Source organism: Ranitomeya imitator, chromosome 1 (assembly GCF_032444005.1).
Source record: "Ranitomeya imitator isolate aRanImi1 chromosome 1, aRanImi1.pri, whole genome shotgun sequence".
Classification (NCBI taxonomy): Eukaryota; Metazoa; Chordata; class Amphibia; order Anura; family Dendrobatidae; genus Ranitomeya; species Ranitomeya imitator.
In genome coordinates, this window is record NC_091282.1 from 69,421,650 (window position 1) to 69,444,626 (window position 22,977).

Genomic DNA, 22,977 nt, shown 5'->3' on the forward strand with positions numbered 1-22,977 from the left:
CATCATACATTGGGTGTAGGACGACTGCATCGTATTGAAGGGAGGATGGATGGGGTCATGTATCGCGAGATTTTAGCCAACAACCTCCTTCCCTCAGTAAGAACATTGAAGATGGGTCATGGTTGGGTCTTCCAGATGACAATGACCTGAAACACACAGCCAGGGCAACTAAGGAGCTGCTCCATAAGAAGCATTTCAAGGTCCAGTAGTGGCCTAGTCAGTCTCCAGACCTGACCCAATATACATTTTCTGGAGAGAGCTGAAAATCAATGTTGCCCAGCGACAGCCCGAAACCTGAAAGACTTGGAGAAATCCCTGCTGCACTGTGTGCAGACTTGCTCAAGAACTCCAGGAAACATCTGACCTCTGTGATTGCAAAAAACGGTTTCTGTAACAAATATTAAGATCTGTTTTTCTATTGTGTCAAATACTTATTTTGTGCAATAAAATGCAAATGAATTATGTAAAAATCATACAATGTAATTTTCTGGTTTTTATTTTTAGATTCTGTCTCTCACAGGTGAAGTTACCTACGATAAAAATTACAGACCTCTCCATTCTTTGTAGGTGGGAAAACGTGCAAAATCTGCAGTGTATCAAATACTTATTTTCCCCACTGTAGATAGACAATAGATAGATAGATAGATAGATAGATAGATAGATAGATAGATAGATAGAGTTATAATTAAATAAGGTTATGTTTTACCTATAAGTATCTATATTTTCTTGCTCATTTCCCTTGTTTTCACATTAATCATGTTGAATGTTAACAATATATTTTCTTCTCCGTTAGGGGGCATCCTCGAGTCTGGTGGTGAAGTTTGCAGATACAGATAAGGAACGCACAATGAGACGTATGCAGCAAATGGCTGGACAGATGGGAATGTTCAACCCCATGGCTATCCAGTTCGGAGCTTACGGCGCCTACGCTCAGGCAGTGAGTATATAGTCATGATCCATTATTACAGCAGCGAGACCACATAAACCCCGTTACTGACCGGCCCGCTCCATCTATACATTAACTCTTGTACTGAGAACCAGCATTTGTATGCAAGATTACTGGACCGATTACTACCTGACACTATTAGAGATAAAGTGGTGGCACCATTGTCTCCACCAATGAGACTATTTGGATCATAAGGAGTAGTGGATCATAATAGAAATTGACCCTAAAACAGATTTGTATCCAGGTTTTATTTTCCTTTTGGGCAAAGGTTCAATTTTCTGACCATGTATATAATTACTCCGGCTAGGTCAGAGTGCCTGTTGGCAACCCCTGGCACTAGTACAGTAGCTATGCCACACATAAAGGTTTATTACCTACTGCCTCAGACATAGGGGGTCACAAGTCTCTTAAGAATAAGTTAGGTTTGGACTGTATCAACAAACAAACAACATTTAGCCTAAGACAATGGTGTCTACAAATTTTTATGGATATTTTTTTTAACTGTAGGTCAGAGGGATCCTAAGTGTAAACTCATCCCAGACCAACACTGGATGAGGTGGTGACCAGAATCAGCATCAAGAGCAGCTCTCATTGTGGTGGTCTCCTCCTCGTTGTGTATATCAGGGCTCTAAGACACATCAGGCCATTTCTAGAGTTGACACCTACATCACAGCATTCAAGTGTTTGGTAGACATTATCAACGCTGAGATTATCAATCCCCGTGCAACCGAGAACCATACATTTCCAACTCTCCGCACGCGAAGGGTTATTGTTTTGCTGAGAACTTTGTTTACAAATCCCAGGCATGGCGAGTACATTGGAAATTATGTGATCTGCTTCAGAATGACATGAAGTGACTCCACATTGAGAGCTAAGCCTTCCCCTCAAGATCATTACATGGGAATGCATCAAACTGCATTAGCCGCCCTTGTGTCTGACTTTTCTAGCAAGCAAATAGAATGTGATAACCTAAAATGTACTTTCCTCCCCCTGAGACCGGGCTCTCCAAATTCCTAACTAGTTTTGTCAGAACTTTCCCCATACAGTCCGCCTCTCTGATCTTCAACTGGCAGAGTCACAATATTCTCTGTCACACCGGATGGAGACGCCGGGGTCCTGGAGGACTTTCCTGCTAGTTTGTGGCATAAAGACATTTGGATGTTTAAAAAACATGTAGGATTTTATATTTTTTACCATTTCTGCTCTGATGTCTTAGGAATACAGTGTTCTGTAGGAAGACACAGGCTGGCACATCTGTTCTGCCATTATATATGCCGGATATACAGTATATATATATATATATATGTGTGTATATATATATATATATATATACAGTGGGGCAAAAAAGTATTTAGTCAGTCAGCAATAGTGCAAGTTCCACCACTTAAAAAGATGAGAGGCGTCTGTAATTTACATCATAGCTAGACCTCAACTATGGGAGACAAACTGAGAAAAAAAAATCCAGAAAATAACATTGTCTGTTTTTTTAACATTTTATTTGCATATTATGGTGGAAAATAAGTATTTGGTCAGAAACAAAATTTCATCTCAATACTTTGTGATATATCCTTTGTTGGCAATGACAGAGGTCAAACATTTTCTGTAAGTCTTCACAAGGTTGCCACACACTGTTGTTGGTATGTTGGCCCATTCCTCCATGCAGATCTCCTCTAGAGCAGTGATGTTTTTGGCTTTTCGCTTGGCAACACGGACTTTCAACTCCCTCCAAAGGTTTTCTATAGGGTTGAGATCTGGAGACTGGCTAGGCCACTCCAGGACCTTGAAATGCTTCTTACAAAGCCACTCCTTCGTTGCCCTGGCGGTGTGCTTTGGATCATTGTCATGTTGAAAGACCCAGCCACGTTTCATCTTCAATGCCCTTGCTGATGGAAGGAGGTTTGCACTCAAAATCTCACGATACATGGCCCCATTCATTCTTTCATGTACCCGGATCAGTCGTCCTGGCCCCTTTGCAGAGAAACAGCCCCAAAGCATGATGTTTCCACCACCATGCTTTACAGTAGGTATGGTGTTTGATGGATGCAACTCAGTATTCTTTTTCCTCCAAACACGACAAGTTGTGTTTCTACCAAACAGTTCCAGTTTGGTTTCATCAGACCATAGGACATTCTCCCAAAACTCCTCTGGATCATCCAAATGCTCTCTAGCAAACTTCAGACGGGCCCGGACATGTACTGGCTTAAGCAGTGGGACACATCTGGCACTGCAGGATCTGAGTCCATGGTGGCGTAGTGTGTTACTTATGGTAGGCCTTGTTACATTGGTCCCAGCTCTCTGCAGTTCATTCACTAGGTCCCCCTGCGTGGTTCTGGGATTTTTGCTCACCGTTCTTGTGATCATTCTGACCCCACGGGGTGGGATTTTGCGTGGAGCCCCAGATCGGGGGAGATTATCAGTGGTCTTGTATGTCTTCCATTTTCTAATTATTGCTCCCACTGTTGATTTCTTCACTCCAAGCTGGTTGGCTATTGCAGATTCAGTCTTCCCAGCCTGGTGCAGGGCTACAATTTTGTTTCTGGTGTCCTTTGACAGCTCTTTGGTCTTCACCATAGTGGAGTTTGGAGTCAGACTGTTTGAGGGTGTGCACAGGTGTCTTTTTATACTGATAACAAGTTTAAACAGGTGCCATTACTACAGGTAATGAGTGGAGGAAAGAGGAGACTCTTAAAGAAGTTACAGGTCTGTGAGAGCCAGAAATCTTGATTGTTTGTTTCTGACCAAATACTTATTTTCCACCATAATATGCAATAAAATGATAAAAAAACAGACAATGTGATTTTCTGGATTTTTTTTTCTCAGTTTGTCTCCCATAGTTGAGGTCTACCTATGATGTAAATTACAGACGCCTCTCATCTTTTTAAGTGGTGGAACTTGCACTATTGCTGACTGACTAAATACTTTTTTGCCCCACTGTATATACATACATACATGTTCTCTCTGGAGGGGATTCTTTGTATCTTCTTGTATGAGAAGTCAAGGAGCCCAGAACCTCCTCAACCTCTGACCTAGTTTTAGGTGATATTACAAATTTAACATGGTGAAGGGGTCATCTTTTAACACGATAGCCTAGTATGGCGGCCAATGGGCAAGGTAAAGTAACATAAGAAGGCAGAAAAACAATATATACTCGTATAAGGGTCACAAGAGGGCTCCATAGTGTTTTTTTCCATCCCCGAACACCATTATCACTTCAACTGAGGACTAGAATGTCTACTGGACGTCACCCATTGCACCCACCACCCTAGCTCAAGAAAGTCCATCACTTATTTGTCCCAACATCCATCCCTCTAACTTAGGACTAGATGACTCCGTAGTTACACAACTTTTACATGCCACCTACTCCCATACAAACATACTTTCTTAAAATCTTCACTGCTTGCACCCAAGGATTAGACAGTTCCGTATCTATCTGCATCTCACCTAACTGACCACCCTAGGACTAGAAGGTCTCACACTTATTTGTCTCGCTCGTCATCCCACCACCAGGCATGGCACTACTTCTCTTTTCATCACTTGTAGAGACAGAAGGTGCCGCTATTTCAGGTCTGGTTTCCAAATATGGTTGTAATAGGGAAAAGGGAGAGAAGTCTTGATACTCACACGAACCATAGGGAAGGGTAAAAATCTGAGCATATTTGAGGTTCCCATTATTCATCGACTAGATGGTTCTAGTTTGCTTGGTACCCATATTCACTTTGAAGTCACCCCTTCCGATTTTGCACCCCATAGCACATATTCAGAGCACTTCATAGTAAGAGGACCACCTCGTTGGTAGAAGGAGTTATTAAAAAAAAATAGGTGCTCTGTCGGGAGACTTTTATGCTTTATTTGTCTATATGCCAAGTTGTTGGGAAATGAATTGAGCATATCATCATAATTAGTTGAGTTTGGTGAGAATTTAGTCTTTAACCAAATTTAAGAAAAATTGGGGCATCTGTAAACATCTAACCAGATTTGCCTACAGGACTCACCAACTTTCCAATGCTCCTCTGTCTTCTATTGTAGAAATATATATCTAGATATCTACAAGACTTTGGGTTTGTTCTCACCCTTTTGATGTGGATGTGCCACTGGTTTGCAGTATGCCAATCCGCCTGGTCATTCGATTTTACCGATCGTTGACTTTTCCTTGCGGAATTGACATTAATAAGTGACACACAAAGGATTTTTTGCCCCAGAAATAGATATTTGTAAAGATTCATTAATAATGGCTGAGAAGAATGACCAGGCGTCATCTATACAATATACAAATCCAACGTTCCCCCTTTGCATAGTTCCTGGGAGCCTTGGCATCCATCTCCCCCCACCTCTGGATTTAATAAGTGACCGCTCTGTAGTTTGTTATTACTTTCTACCTTTTCCGCTTCTTTATGTATTAGGCCGATAATTAACTGTCTGCAAACGCAAAGTAAATTAGGTTCCACTTTCTTGAAGATACAATTAATTTGTAAAACTTCGGCAGCCGAGAGTGGACGGTAAATGCGGGTTTATTACTATAGAAAGGGATAGCGGATGGACTAGAAAGCTGTTTTTTTTTTATTATTATTATTCCTTTTGTTCCGACTTCTGCAGACTTTTTGAAAGCCGCCACGGTCTTTGTGATGGTGAAAGTGCAAATATAATGGGTGTAATTAGACCTGAGAGCCGAGTCCTAATGCACCTTCCATATTCAAGAGCGCCGTTCACGGAGGAGGCAATGCCGGCCATTTACGGTGCATAAAGGCTAATGTACATACAGACCATAGCCTACATTACATCTCCTGCCTAGATCCGGATTTTATTATTTCTAGCCGCTTTTATGTCGTTCATTCACATGAAGGAGCCTACCCTGCCTTCTGAAGACTCATTCGGGAGCCCGCTAATCCATAAAAATGGAGAAATGGTCAGAAGATTTTATGCAACCTCCACATAATGAAAAATGTTTTGCAACTTTTTAATATACTTTATGGCACAGTTTTTCCCCATTTTGTAAATCTATTCTTGCTGCCAGCGAATGGAAAATAATATTTTGGGGTTGTCTGAGATATTTCTAAAGGTCTTGTCCTCTGGGAAAGCTATAGGCTAAGATGTGTCATTTTAGGGTCATTAGAGAACTGGAAGCTTCTCTGCATCTCTTTAAGATACAGTAGGGTAATGGGCAACTGTTATGGGACTCACAGAGTTGGAGTTTGGGGATAGTTACTATGGTTCTGTTTGATTAGGATCAGTCCTTTTACCATAAATTTGTATTTATTTACCTGGTGGAAATGCCGATGTTCTCCTGAATCCGAAGATGTTTTACTTTTCTTCCTGCTCCTCTATGTCCCCAAGATATGACCATATCTTTAAATGTAGTCATGCTAGCCAAGTAGGCGTGGTCATCAATGATTCTCTGTAGGAGTCTCTGTGATGACCACGCCCCCTTGTCTATATATATATATATATATATATATATATATATATACACCTGGAAAATAGGGTCATATCTCAGGAATGGAAAGGCGCAGGAACAAAAGAAAAACATCTCCAGATTCAGGAGAACAGCGGCATTTACACCAGGAAAAAAAATACATATTTATGACAAGTGACAGGTTCTCTTTAACTAGGAATTCAGGGTTCATTTGGCTCCGTCACCATTTAGAAGGCGGCGGTAAGGTAAGAGACCACAACAGGATGTAAAGGAAGCCAAATACAGCACAAAAAGACATCAGACAACCCTGTTTACATTTTTTCAATGGAGACCATTTTGTCCAGACAGTTTATCCCCACGTTTTCAGATTTACCCATTCCTTTGACATACAGTTTAGTATTTTAACCTTTCTTGGAAAAATGTTTCCATAATTGGTAAATCATTGGCGGAGGGATCGGTTCTGACTGGTAAACTCTTAATTAACCCCTGCATAACTTGTTCCAGGGCCCCAATACCACATGCTCTTTACACTACTAGTGTCTTCCTTTGAGGTACAAAGCTGCAGATGTGTATTACGTATCCCTTACCCAGGCTCAACAAAGCTTAAAATACAGTATATACTAATATTACACACATATATATATATATATATATATATATATATATATGCTTTGTGATACTCTGCTAGGAGACGTTTATTCTATAGATGCATTTATACTGCCGCCACCCAGCGGTTGTGATGTGCATTGCAGCCTGTGTGAAATAGGAGTCATTATCAAATTCAAGAAAAGTTTGAGTAGTACACACATCTGCAGAGGGGCCACTGAGCCCCATCAGGCCCCCGCATGGTAACTAGTCATGGACAGATACAAATCACATGGGGAATGGATGATGTAAATTTATTTAAATGTTAATATGACGGATGCAGCATCCAGCACCTTATTAAAATGAGCGCAGAGTCTCCGACGTCTCTGGCATGGAGCGCAGCATTGGCATGAAGATGTGTTAAATATACATGAGAATCTGGTGCAGCCGCCCGGCGCATTAACAATAAAGTGCCCCCTCCAGCCCCAGAGAGCAGCGGACCAGGCACAAGCGCAGCCCCAGAAAGCCCTGCGGCTGCTCATTTGTTTCTGCTGGCGGGTGCATCTGACTGGGGTGAGGTTATTGATCCTGTGCCCAGAGCCAGATGTAGAGTGGTAGAGTCCAGATAACCAACCGTCCCACGCTGAGCAATTCATCCTGACGAGGCGTGCCAGGGAAAATACAATGTTCATTAGGATAATTCAGCCGCTGACATGGCAGATGTGGCACAGTTGGGCAGATATAGCAGTGCTAGGTTGGTCAGATGTAGCAAAGCTGGATTAATGAGATGAAGCAGATCTGGGCTGGTCAGAGATGGTGGCACAGCAGAGTAGCAGAGCTGACTTCATCAGATGTGTGATAACTGGACTGGTTGGATCTGACATATTAGTCGGATGCATTGATTGGTCAGATGTGGAATATCTGGATTAAGCTGCCCGTACACATTGATTGGCTGACAGCCGAATGAAGCTTCAGCCAATTGTTCTTCCAATGGTTATCTCAGCTGACTCTTCCATATACAGGCGTGCTCACTCAGCCGACTCTTCCATACACAGGTGTGCTCACTCAGCTGACTCTTCCATACACAGGCGTGCTCACTCAGCCGACTCTTCCATACACAGGCGTGCTCACTCAGCCGACTCTTCCATACACAGGCGTGCTCACTCAGCCGACTCTTCCATATACAGGCGTGCTCACTCAGCCGACTCTTCCATACACAGGAGCGCTCACTCAGCCGACTCTTCCATACACAGGCGTGCTCACTCAGCCGACTCTTCCATACACAGGTGTACTCACTCAGCCGACTCTTCCATACACAGGCGTGCTCACTCAGCCGACTCTTCCATACACAGGCGTGCTCACTCAGCCGACTCTTCCATACACAGGCGTGTTCACTCAGCCGACTCTTCCATACACAGGAGCGATCACTCATCCAACTCTTCCATACACAGGCGTGCTCACTCAGCCGACTCTTCCATACACAGGCGTGCTCACTCAGCCGACTCTTCCATACACAGGAGCGATCACTCATCCAACTCTTCCATACACAGGCGTGCTCACTCAGCCGACTCTTCCATACACAGGCGTGCTCACTCAGCTGACTCTTCCATACACAGGCGTGCTCACTCAGCCGACTCTTCCATACATAGGCGTGTTCACACAGCCGACTCTTCCATACACAGGCGTGCTCACTCAGCCGACTCTTCCATACACAGGTGTGCTCACTCAGCCGACTCTTCCATACACAGGAGCGCTCACTCATCCAACTCTTCCATATGCAGGCGTGTTCACACAGCCGAATCTTCCATACACAGGCGTGCTCACTCAGCTGACTCTTCCATACGCAGGCGTGTTCACTCAGCCGACTCTTCCATACGCAGGCGTGCTCACTCATCCAACTCTTCCATATGCAGGCGTGTTCACACAGCTGACTCTTCCATACACAGGCGTGTTCACACAGCTGACTATTCCATACACAGGCGTGCTCACTCAGCTGACTCTTCCATATACAGGCGTGTTCACACAGCCGACTCTTCCATATACAGGCGTGCTCACTCAGCCGACTCTTCCATACACAGGCGTGCTCACTCAGCTGACTCTTCCATACACAGGCATGTTCACACAGCCGACTCTTCCATACACAGGCGTGCTCACTCAGCCGACTCTTCCATACACAGGCGTGCTCACTCAGCCGACTCTTCCATACACAGGCGTGCTCACTCAGCCGACTCTTCCATACACAGGTGTACTCACTCAGTTGACTCTTCCATACACAGGTGTACTCACTCAGTTGACTCTTCCATACACAGGTGTACTCACTCAGTTGACTCTTCCAAACACAGGTGTACTCACTCAGCCGACTCTTCCATATACAGGTGTACTCACTCAGTTGACTCTTCCATACACAGGCGTGCTCACTCAGCCGACTCTTCCATACACAGGCGTGCTCACTCAGCCGACTCTTCCATACGAAGGCATGCTCACTCATCCAACTCTTCCATATGCAGGCGTGCTCACACAGCCGACTCTTCCATATGCAGGCGTGCTCACATAGCCGACTCTTCCATACACAGGCGTGCTCACTCAGCCGACTCTTCCATACACAGGTGTGCTCACACTGCTGACACTCCCACACAAAGGTGTGCTCACTCAGCCGACTCTTCCATACACAGGCGTGCTCACTCAGCTGACTCTTCCATACACAGGCGTGCTCACACAGCTGACTCTTCCATACACAGGCGTGCTCACTCAGCCGACTCTTCCATACACAGGCGTGTTCACACAGCCGACTCTTCCATACACAGGCGTGCTCACTCAGCCGACTCTTCCATACACAGGCGTGCTCACTCAGCCGACTCTTCCATACACAGGAGCGATCACTCATCCAACTCTTCCATACACAGGCGTGCTCACTCAGCCGACTCTTCCATACACAGGCGTGCTCACTCAGCTGACTCTTCCATACACAGGCGTGCTCACTCAGCCGACTCTTCCATACATAGGCGTGTTCACACAGCCGACTCTTCCATACACAGGCGTGCTCACTCAGCCGACTCTTCCATACACAGGTGTGCTCACTCAGCCGACTCTTCCATACACAGGAGCGCTCACTCATCCAACTCTTCCATATGCAGGCGTGTTCACACAGCCGAATCTTCCATACACAGGCGTGCTCACTCAGCTGACTCTTCCATACGCAGGCGTGTTCACTCAGCCGACTCTTCCATACGCAGGCGTGCTCACTCATCCAACTCTTCCATATGCAGGCGTGTTCACACAGCTGACTCTTCCATACACAGGCGTGTTCACACAGCTGACTATTCCATACACAGGCGTGCTCACTCAGCTGACTCTTCCATATACAGGCGTGTTCACACAGCCGACTCTTCCATATACAGGCGTGCTCACTCAGCCGACTCTTCCATACACAGGCGTGCTCACTCAGCTGACTCTTCCATACACAGGCATGTTCACACAGCCGACTCTTCCATACACAGGCGTGCTCACTCAGCCGACTCTTCCATACACAGGCGTGCTCACTCAGCCGACTCTTCCATACACAGGCGTGCTCACTCAGCCGACTCTTCCATACACAGGTGTACTCACTCAGTTGACTCTTCCATACACAGGTGTACTCACTCAGTTGACTCTTCCATACACAGGTGTACTCACTCAGTTGACTCTTCCAAACACAGGCATGTTCACACAGCCGACTCTTCCATACACAGGCGTGCTCACTCAGCCGACTCTTCCATACACAGGCGTGCTCACTCAGCCGACTCTTCCATACACAGGCGTGCTCACTCAGCCGACTCTTCCATACGAAGGCATGCTCACTCATCCAACTCTTCCATATGCAGGCGTGCTCACACAGCCGACTCTTCCATATGCAGGCGTGCTCACATAGCCGACTCTTCCATACACAGGCGTGCTCACTCAGCCGACTCTTCCATACACAGGTGTGCTCACACTGCTGACACTCCCACACAAAGGTGTGCTCACTCAGCCGACTCTTCCATACACAGGCGTGCTCACTCAGCTGACTCTTCCATACACAGGCGTGCTCACACAGCTGACTCTTCCATACACAGGCGTGCTCACTCAGCCGACTCTTCCATACACAGGCGTGTTCACACAGCCGACTCTTCCATACACAGGCGTGCTCACTCAGCCGACTCTTCCATACACAGGCGTGCTCACTCAGCCGACTCTTCCATACACAGGAGCGATCACTCATCCAACTCTTCCATACACAGGCGTGCTCACTCAGCCGACTCTTCCATACACAGGCGTGCTCACTCAGCTGACTCTTCCATACACAGGCGTGCTCACTCAGCCGACTCTTCCATACATAGGCGTGTTCACACAGCCGACTCTTCCATACACAGGCGTGCTCACTCAGCCGACTCTTCCATACACAGGTGTGCTCACTCAGCCGACTCTTCCATACACAGGAGCGCTCACTCATCCAACTCTTCCATATGCAGGCGTGTTCACACAGCCGAATCTTCCATACACAGGCGTGCTCACTCAGCTGACTCTTCCATACGCAGGCGTGTTCACTCAGCCGACTCTTCCATACGCAGGCGTGCTCACTCATCCAACTCTTCCATATGCAGGCGTGTTCACACAGCTGACTCTTCCATACACAGGCGTGTTCACACAGCTGACTATTCCATACACAGGCGTGCTCACTCAGCTGACTCTTCCATATACAGGCGTGTTCACACAGCCGACTCTTCCATATACAGGCGTGCTCACTCAGCCGACTCTTCCATACACAGGCGTGCTCACTCAGCTGACTCTTCCATACACAGGCATGTTCACACAGCCGACTCTTCCATACACAGGCGTGCTCACTCAGCCGACTCTTCCATACACAGGCGTGCTCACTCAGCCGACTCTTCCATACACAGGCGTGCTCACTCAGCCGACTCTTCCATACACAGGTGTACTCACTCAGTTGACTCTTCCATACACAGGTGTACTCACTCAGTTGACTCTTCCATACACAGGTGTACTCACTCAGTTGACTCTTCCAAACACAGGCATGTTCACACAGCCGACTCTTCCATACACAGGCGTGCTCACTCAGCCGACTCTTCCATACACAGGCGTGCTCACTCAGCCGACTCTTCCATACACAGGCGTGCTCACTCAGCCGACTCTTCCATACACAGGTGTACTCACTCAGTTGACTCTTCCATACACAGGTGTACTCACTCAGTTGACTCTTCCATACACAGGTGTACTCACTCAGTTGACTCTTCCAAACACAGGTGTACTCACTCAGCCGACTCTTCCATATACAGGTGTACTCACTCAGTTGACTCTTCCATACACAGGTGTACTCACTCAGTTGACTCTTCCATACACAGGTGTACTCACTCAGTTGACTCTTCCATACACAGGCGTGCTCACTCAGCCGACTCTTCCATACACAGGCGTGCTCACTCAGCCGACTCTTCCATACGAAGGCATGCTCACTCATCCAACTCTTCCATATGCAGGCGTGCTCACACAGCCGACTCTTCCATATGCAGGCGTGCTCACATAGCCGACTCTTCCATACACAGGCGTGCTCACTCAGCCGACTCTTCCATACACAGGTGTGCTCACACTGCTGACACTCCCACACAAAGGTGTGCTCACTCAGCCGACTCTTCCATACACAGGCGTGCTCACTCAGCTGACTCTTCCATACACAGGCGTGCTCACACAGCTGACTCTTCCATACACAGGCGTGCTCACTCAGCCGACTCTTCCATATACAGGCGTGCTCACACAGCCGACTCTTCCGTACACAGGCGTGCTCACTCAGCCGACTCTTCCATACACAGGCGTGCTCACACAGCCGACTCTTCCGTACACAGGCGTGCTCACACAGCCGACTCTTCCATACACAGGCGTGCTCACACAGCCGACTCTTCCGTACACAGGCGTGCTCACACAGCCGACTCTTCCATACACAGGCGTGTTCACACAGCCGACTCTTCCATATGCAGGCGTGCTCACACAGCCGACTCTTCCATACACAGGCGTGTTCACACAGCCGACTCTTCCATATGCAGGCGTGCTCACACAGCCAACTCTTCCATACACAGGCGTGTTCACACAGCTGACTCTTCCATACACAGGCGTGCTCACTCAGCCAACTCTTCCATACACAGGCGTGCTCACTCGGCCAACTCTTCCATACACAGGCGTGCTCACTCAGCCAACTCTTCCATACACAGGCGTGCTCACTCGGCCAACTCTTCCATACACAGGCGTGCTCACTCAGCCAACTCTTCCATACACAGGCGTGCTCACTCAGCCAACTCTTCCATACACAGGCGTGCTCACTCAGCCAACTCTTCCATACACAGGTGTGCTCACTCAGCCGACTCTTCCATACACAGGCGTGCTCACTCAGCCGACTCTTCCATACACAGGCATGCTCACTCAGCCGACTCTTCCATACACAGGCGTGCTCACTCAGCCGACTCTTCCATACACAGGTGTACTCACTCAGTTGACTCTTCCATACACAGGTGTACTCACTCAGCTGACTCTTCCATACACAGGTGTACTCACTCAGCCGACTCTTCCATATACAGGTGTACTCACTCAGTTGACTCTTCTATATACAGGTGTACTCACTCAGCTGACTCTTCCATACACAGGTGTACTCTCTCAGTTGACTCTTCCATATACAGGTGTACTCACTCAGTTGACTCTTCTATATACAGGTGTACTCACTCAGTTGACTCTTCCATACACAGGTGTACTCACTCAGCCGACTCTTCCATACACAGGTGTACTCACTCAGTTGACTCTTCCAAACACAGGTGTACTCACTCAGCCGACTCTTCCATATACAGGTGTACTCACTCAGCCGACTCTTCCATATACAGGTGTACTCACTCAGTTGACTCTTCCATACACAGGTGTACTCACTCAGTTGACTCTTCCAAACACAGGTGTACTCACTCAGCCGACTCTTCCATATACAGGTGTACTCACTCAGTTGACTCTTCCATACACAGGTGTACTCACTCAGTTGACTCTTCCATACACAGGTGTACTCACTCAGTTGACTCTTCCATACACAGGCGTGCTCACTCAGCCGACTCTTCCATACACAGGCGTGCTCACTCAGACGACTCTTCCATACGCAGGCATGCTCACTCATCCAACTCTTCCATATGCAGGCGTGCTCACACAGCCGACTCTTCCATATGCAGGCGTGCTCACACAGCCGACTCTTCCATACACAGGCGTGCTCACTCAGCCGACTCTTCCATACACAGGTGTGCTCACACTGCTGACACTCCCACACACAGGTGTGCTCACTCAGCCGACTCTTCCATACACAGGCGTGCTCACTAAGCTGACTCTTCCATACACAGGCGTGCTCACACAGCTGACTCTTCCATACACAGGCGTGCTCACTCAGCCGACTCTTCCATATACAGGTGTACTCACTCAGTTGACTCTTCCATACACAGGTGTACTCACTCAGTTGACTCTTCCATACACAGGTGTACTCACTCAGCTGACTCTTCCATATACAGGTGTACTCACTCAGTTGACTCTTCTATATACAGGTGTACTCACTCAGCCGACTCTTCCATACACAGGTGTACTCACTCAGTTGACTCTTCCAAACACAGGTGTACTCACTCAGCCGACTCTTCCATATACAGGTGTACTCACTCAGTTGACTCTTCCATTCACAGGTGTACTCACTCGGTTGACTCTTCCATACACAGGTGTACTCACTCAGTTGACTCTTCCAAACACAGGTGTACTCACTCAGCCGACTCTTCCATATACAGGTGTACTCACTCAGTTGACTCTTCCATACACAGGTGTACTCACTCAGTTGACTCTTCCATACACAGGTGTACTCACTCAATTGACTCTTCCATACACAGGCGTGCTCACTCAGCCGACTCTTCCATACACAGGCGTGCTCACTCAGCCAACTCTTCCATACGCAGGCATGCTCACTCATCCAACTCTTCCATATGCAGGCGTGCTCACACAGCCGACTCTTCCATATGCAGGCGTGCTCACACAGCCGACTCTTCCATACACAGGCGTGCTCACTCAGCCGACTCTTCCATACACAGGTGTGCTCACACTGCTGACACTCCCACACACAGGTGTGCTCACTCAGCCGACTCTTCCATACACAGGCGTGCTCACTCAGCTGACTCTTCCATACACAGGCGTGCTCACACAACTGACTCTTCCATACACAGGCGTGCTCACTCAGCCGACTCTTCCATATACAGGCGTGCTCACACAGCCGACTCTTCCGTACACAGGCGTGCTCACTCAGCCGACTCTTCCATACACAGGCGTGCTCACACAGCCGACTCTTCCGTACACAGGCGTGCTCACACAGCCGACTCTTCCATACACAGGCGTGCTCACACAGCCGACTCTTCCGTACACAGGCGTGCTCACACAGCCGACTCTTCCATACACAGGCGTGTTCACACAGCCGACTCTTCCATATGCAGGCGTGCTCACACAGCCGACTCTTCCATACACAGGCGTGTTCACACAGCTGACTCTTCCATACACAGGCGTGCTCACTCAGCCAACTCTTCCATACACAGGCGTGCTCACTCAGCCGACTCTTCCATACACAGGCGTGCTCACTCGGCCGACTCTTCCATACACAGGCGTGCTCACTCGGCCAACTCTTCCATACACAGGCGTGCTCACTCAGCCAACTCTTCCATACACAGGCGTGCTCACTCAGCCAACTCTTCCATACACAGGCGTGCTCACTCAGCCAACTCTTCCATACACAGGTGTGCTCACTCAGCCGACTCTTCCATACACAGGCGTGCTCACTCAGCCGACTCTTCCATACATAGGCATGCTCACTCAGCCGACTCTTCCATACACAGGCGTGCTCACTCAGCCGACTCTTCCATACACAGGTGTACTCACTCACTTGACTCTTCCATACACAGGTGTACTCACTCAGCTGACTCTTCCATACACAGGTGTACTCACTCAGCCGACTCTTCCATACACAGGTGTACTCACTCAGTTGACTCTTCCATACACAGGTGTACTCACTCAGCTGACTCTTCCATACACAGGTGTACTCACTCAGTTGACTCTTCCATATACAGGTGTACTCACTCAGTTGACTCTTCTATATACAGGTGTACTCACTCAGTTGACTCTTCCATACACAGGTGTACTCACTCAGCTGACTCTTCCATATTCAGGTGTACTCACTCAGTTGACTCTTCCATACACAGGTGTACTCACTCAGCCGACTCTTCCATACACAGGTGTACTCACTCAGTTGACTCTTCCAAACACAGGTGTACTCACTCAGCCGACTCTTCCATATACAGGTGTACTAACTCAGTTGACTCTTCCATTCACAGGTGTACTCACTCAGTTGACTCTTCCATACACAGGTGTACTCACTCAGTTGACTCTTCCATACACAGGTGTACTCACTCAGTTGACTCTTCTATACACAGGTGTACTCACTCAGTTGTCTCTTCCATACACAGGTGTACTCACTCAGTTGACTCTTCCATACACAGGCGTGCTCACTCAGCTGACTCTTCCATATACAGGCGTGTTCACACAGCCGACTCTTCCATATATAGGCGTGCTGCTCACTCAGCCGACTCTTCCATACACAGGCGTGCTCACTCATCCAACTCTTCCATATGCAGGCGTGTTCACACAGCTGACTCTTCCATACACAGGCGTGTTCACACAGCCGACTATTCCATACACAGGCGTGCTCACTCAGCTGACTCTTCCATATACAGGCGTGTTCACACAGCCGACTCTTCCATATACAGGCGTGCTCACTCAGCCGACTCTTCCATACACAGGCGTGCTCACTCAGCTGACTCTTCCATACACAGGCATGTTCACACAGCCGACTCTTCCATACACAGGCGTGCTCACTCAGCCGACTCTTCCATACACAGGCGTGCTCACTCAGCCGACTCTTCCATACACAGGCGTGCTCACTCAGCCGACTCTTCCATACACAGGCGTGCTCACTCAGACGACTCTTCCATACGCAGGCGTGCTCACTCATCCAACTCTTCCATATGCAGGCGTGCTCACACAGCCGACTCTTCCATATGCAGGCGTGCTCACACAGCCGACTCTTCCATACAAAGGCGTGCTCACTCAGCCGACTCTTCCATACACAGGTGTGCTCACACTGCTGACACTCCCACACACAGGTGTGCTCACACAGCTGACTCTTCCATACACAGGCGTGCTCACTCAGCTGACTCTTCCATACACAGGCGTGCTCACACAGCTGACTCTTCCATACACAGGCGTGCTCACTCAGCCGACTCTTCCATATACAGGCGTGCTCACACAGCCGACTCTTCCGTACACAGGCGTGCTCACTCAGCCGACTCTTCCATACACAGGCGTGCTCACACAGCCGACTCTTCCATACACAGGCGTGTTCACACAGCCGACTCTTCCATATGCAGGCGTGCTCACACAGCCGACTCTTCTATACACAGGCGTGTTCACACAGCTGACTCTTCCATACACAGGCGTGCTCACTCAGCCAACTCTTCCATACACAGGCGTGCTCACTCAGCCGACTCTTCCATACACAGGCGTGCTCACTCAGCCGACTCTTCCATACACAGGCGTGCTCACTCAGCCAACTCTTCCATACACAGGCGTGCTCACTCAGCCAACTCTTCCATACACAGGCGTGCTCACTCAGCCAACTCTTCCATACACAGGCGTGCTCACTCAGCCAACTCTTCCATACACAGGTGTGCTCACTCAGCCGACTCTTCCATACACAGGCGTGCTCACTCAGCCGACTCTTCCATACACAGGCATGCTCACTCAGCCGACTCTTCCATACACAGGCGTGCTCACTCAGCCGACTCTTCCATACACAGGTGTACTTACTCACTTGACTCTTCCATACACAGGTGTACTCACTCAGCTGACTCTTCCATACACAGGTGTACTCACTCAGCCGACTCTTCCATACACGGGTGTACTCACTCAGTTGACTCTTCCATACACAGGTGTACTCACTCAGCTGACTCTTCCATACACAGGTGTACTCACTCAGTTGACTCTTCCATATACAGGTGTACTCACTCAGTTGACTCTTCCATATACAGGTGTACTCACTCAGTTGACTCTTCCATACACAGGTGTACTCACTCAGTTGACTCTTCCATACACAGGTGTACTCACTCAGTTGACTCTTCCATACACAGGTGTACTCACTCAGCCGACTCTTCCATACGCAGGCGTGTTCACACAGCCGACTCTTCCATATGCAGGCGTGCTCACACAGCCGACTCTTCCATACACAGGCGTGTTCACACAGCTGACTCTTCCATACACAGGCGTGCTCACTCAGCCAACTCTTCCATACACAGGCGTGCTCTCTCAGCCGACTCTTCCATACACAGGCGTGCTCACTCAGCCGACTCTTCCATACACAGGCGTGCTCACTCAGCCGACTCTTCCATACACAGGCGTGCTCACTCAGCCAACTCTTCCATACACAGGCGTGCTCACTCAGCCAACTCTTCCATACACAGGCGTGCTCACTCAGCCGACTCTTCCATACACAGGTGTGCTCACTCAGCCGACTCTTCCATACACAGGCGTGCTCACTCAGCTGACTCTTCCATACACAGGCATGCTCACTCAGCCGACTCTTCCATACACAGGCGTGCTCACTCAGCCGACTCTTCCATATACAGGTGTACTCACTCAGTTGACTCTTCCATACACAGGTGTACTCACTCAGTTGACTCTTCTATATACAGGTGTACTCACTCAGTTGACTCTTCCATACACAGGTGTACTCACTCAGCTGACTCTTCCATACACAGGTGTACTCACTCAGTTGACTCTTCCATACACAGGTGTACTCACTCAGCCGGCTCTTCCATACACAGGTGTACTCACTCAGTTGACTCTTCCAAACACAGGTGTACTCACTCAGCCGACTCTTCCATATACAGGTGTACTCACTCAGTTGACTCTTCCATTCACAGGTGTACTCACTCAGTTGACTCTTCCATACACAGGTGTACTCACTCAGTTGACTCTTCCATACACAGGTATACTCACTCAGTTGACTCTTCTATACACAGGTGTACTCACTCAGTTGTCTCTTCCATACACAGGTGTACTCACTCAGTTGACTCTTCCATACACAGGCGTGCTCACTCAGCTGACTCTTCCATATACAGGCGTGTTCACACAGCCGACTCTTCCATATACAGGCGTGCTCACTCAGCCGACTCTTCCATACACAGGCGTGCTCACTCATCCAACTCTTCCATATGCAGGCGTGTTCACACAGCCGACTCTTCCATACACAGGCGTGCTCACTCAGCTGACTCTTCCATATACAGGCGTGTTCACACAGCCGACTCTTCCATATACAGGCGTGCTCACTCAGCCGACTCTTCCATACACAGGCGTGCTCACTCAGCCGACACTTCCATACACAGGCATGTTCACACAGCCGACTCTTCCATACACAGGCGTGCTCACTCAGCCGACTCTTCCATACACAGGCGTGCTCACTCAGCTGACTCTTCCATACACAGGCGTGCTCACTCAGCCGACTCTTCCATACACAGGCGTGCTCACTCAGCCGACTCTTCCATACACAGGCGTGCTCACTCAGCCGACTCTTCCATACGCAGGCGTGCTCACTCAGCCGACTCTTCCATACGCAGGCGTGCTCACTCATCCAACTCTTCCATATGCAGGCGTGCTCACACAGCCGACTCTTCCATATGCAGGCGTGCTCACACAGCCGACTCTTCCATATGCAGGCGTGCTCACTCAGCCGACTCTTCCATACACAGGTGTGCTCACACTGCTGACACTCCCACACACAGGTGTGCTCACTCAGCCGACTCTTCCATACACAGGCGTGCTCACTCAGCTGACTCTTCCATACACAGGCGTGCTCACTCAGCCGACTCTTCCATATACAGGCGTGCTCACACAGCCGACTCTTCCGTACACAGGCGTGCTCACTCAGCCGACTCTTCCATATACAGGCGTGCTCACACAGCCGACTCTTCCGTACACAGGCGTGCTCACTCAGCCGACTCTTCCATACACAGGCGTGCTCACACAGCCGACTCTTCCGTACACAGGCGTGCTCACACAGCCGACTCTTCCATACACAGGCGTGCTCACACAGCCGACTCTTCCGTACACAGGCGTGCTCGCACAGCCGACTCTTCCATACGCAGGCGTGTTCACACAGCCGACTCTTCCATATGCAGGCGTGCTCACACAGCCGACTCTTCCATACACAGGCGTGTTCACACAGCTGACTCTTCCATACACAGCCGTGCTCACTCAGCCAACTCTTCCATACACAGGCGTGCTCACTCAGCCGACTCTTCCATACACAGGCGTGCTCACTCAGCCAACTCTTCCATACACAGGCGTGCTCACTCAGCCGACTCTTCCATACACAGGCATGCTCTCTCAGCCAACTCTTCCATACACAGGCGTGCTCACTCAGCCAACTCTTCCATACACAGGCGTGCTCACTCAGCCAACTCTTCCATACACAGGTGTGCTCACTCAGCCGACTCTTCCATACACAGGCGTGCTCACTCAGCTGACTCTTCCATACACAGGTGTACTCACTCAGCTGACTCTTCCATATACAGGTGTACTCACTCAGTTGACTCTTCTATATACAGGTGTACTCACTCAGTTGACTCTTCCATACACAGGTGTACTCACTCAGCTGACTCTTCCATATACAGGTGTACTCACTCAGTTGACTCTTCCATACACAGGTGTACTCACTCAGCTGACTCTTCCATACACAGGTGTACTCACTCAGTTGACTCTTCCATACACAGGTGTACTCACTCAGCCGACTCTTCCATACACAGGTGTACTCACTCAGTTGACTCTTCCATACACAGGTGTACTCACTCAGTTGACTCTTCCATACACAGGTGTACTCACTCAGTTGACTCTTCCAAACACAGGTGTACTCACTCAGCCGACTCTTCCATATACAGGTGTACTCACTCAGTTGACTCTTCCATACACAGGTGTACTCACTCAGTTGACTCTTCCATACACAGGTGTACTCACTCAGTTGACTCTTCCATACACAGGTGTACTCACTCGGTTGACTCTTCTATACACAGGTGTACTCACTCAGTTGACTGTTCCATACACAGGCGTGCTCACACAGCCGACTCTTCCATACACAGGCGTGCTCACACAGCCGACTCTTCCATACACAGGTGTACTCACTCAGTTGACTCTTCTATACACAGGTGTACTCACTCAGTTGACTGTTCCATACACAGGCATGCTCACACAGCCGACTCTTCCATACACAGGCGTGCTCACACAGCCGAGCATGCTCATGTGCTCAGCGGGAGTCTCCGGCATGCTCGAAAAATATGTTTGAGTTCCCATGGCTGTATGTCTCGTGGCTGTTCAACAACTGCTGTGAGACATGCAGCTTCAGGGACTCGAATTTATTTTTCGAGCATGCCGAAGACACTCGGTTAGCACCCGAGCATGCTGTATAACACCGTATCCGCGCACGTTCGCTCATCACCACCTGCGTTCTCTATGAGAAAGTCTCCTGCTTCTCTCCAGGAGAACAATCTGATCACCAGTCCCAAATTTGACCTGTCTGATCGCCATCTCTCCCGACCATCAGTCAGCCGTTGCCCCCATACACGTTAGAACGTGGGCCGAACCCATTGATATCGATAGGTTCAGCCGACATGTTTATGGGGGTCTTAGTTGGATGTGGAAGCTACTACATTGGTCAGATTTGACACAGCAGAAGCGATTGACTGTGTCAGAGCTAATTACATTAGTTGGAGCGGAGCTGGATTGGTCAGTTTGCATATAGCTAGGCCCATTGGATTTGGCATAGGAGAGTTGGTTGGATGTAGCAGAGACTGGTCAGATGTGGAATAGCTACATTAGTAGGATGTAGCAGAGCTGGATAGACAAAATGAAGTGGAACTGGATTTTCAGAGGCGGCTTAGCTTGGTTGGATGGATGTGGCACAACTGATGTACACCAGATGTAGGAGCTGGACAGGTCAGACATGGAATAACTGGATTATTGGAAGTAGCAGAGCTGGATTGATAACAAAGCAGAACTGGATAGGTCAGATGTGGCATTGCTAGGTTGTTGGAAGCAGCAGAGCTGGATTCATCAGATTAAACAGAAATGGTTTGTTCAGATGTGATATAACTGGTTAAGGTGGACGTAGCGTAGATGGTTTGGCCATTTGACTGACCTCTGTTGGTGCCACATAATGTTATATGTACTTATTCATAATCACAGGAGCATCATTAATAGGATAATATGCCTCAGATGATGTCCATGTGTAATACTACCAGTGCCAGAGCTGGTGGGATGACTGTGGGGCATATGCCATGAAGGCTAGATGCCAGGAAATGCCAATAAGCCAGTCTGCCTTGGCCGGTATTCAGGACTAGGGCTGTAAACTGAACAATGGCCTCACCTGAAGGACTGTCTGGCCCGGCTTCTTAGGGTTTCATTTAAGGGCTGTCTTGTAACAGACAAGATGGTCCTCATAGAGTCCACAATCCAGGATGCTTCTCCCCAAATAATTGAGGATAATTGGCTCTTAGAGGGCTTGTCCTAATGAGGTTGATTGGTGAAAGTGGTCCACTTTAATTAGAAGACAATTTGTGACCAGCATAGACGAATTGACCCTATAGCAACGATCCAAATGGCCCCTTCACCATGGTGCCTGGTTTTGTCTCTTGTTCCAGTTTCTTTCTTCATGACACTTGGGCCAATTCCTTAGCCTCTTTTTGTTGAACAGTGCAGATAGTCTGAGACGGGGGTCCTTTACACATTCTACCCACCCAAAAAAAACAGGATGTAGCCACATGGACTCGGCCCCTTGATAGCTCTATGGTCTGTAGGACATAGAAGAAGATGTTCAGACTTCTTCATTGTTGATGAGTATAATACGTATTCGATATCAGTT

At 48.5% G+C, this 22,977-nt stretch overlaps 1 protein-coding gene across 16 annotated transcripts in view; it reads left to right on the top strand.

The window, feature by feature from the left end:
• CELF4 (CUGBP Elav-like family member 4) overlaps nt 1-22,977 on the top strand; it is a 1,519,496-nt gene that overhangs the window by 1,350,997 nt on the left and 145,522 nt on the right. For all 16 annotated transcript variants that reach the window (XM_069747380.1, XM_069747390.1, XM_069747370.1 and 13 more), the window contains one exon: nt 794-937. In XM_069747380.1, coding sequence (XP_069603481.1) covers nt 794-937 — 144 coding nt within the window. The remainder of the gene's footprint in view (nt 1-793; nt 938-22,977) is intronic.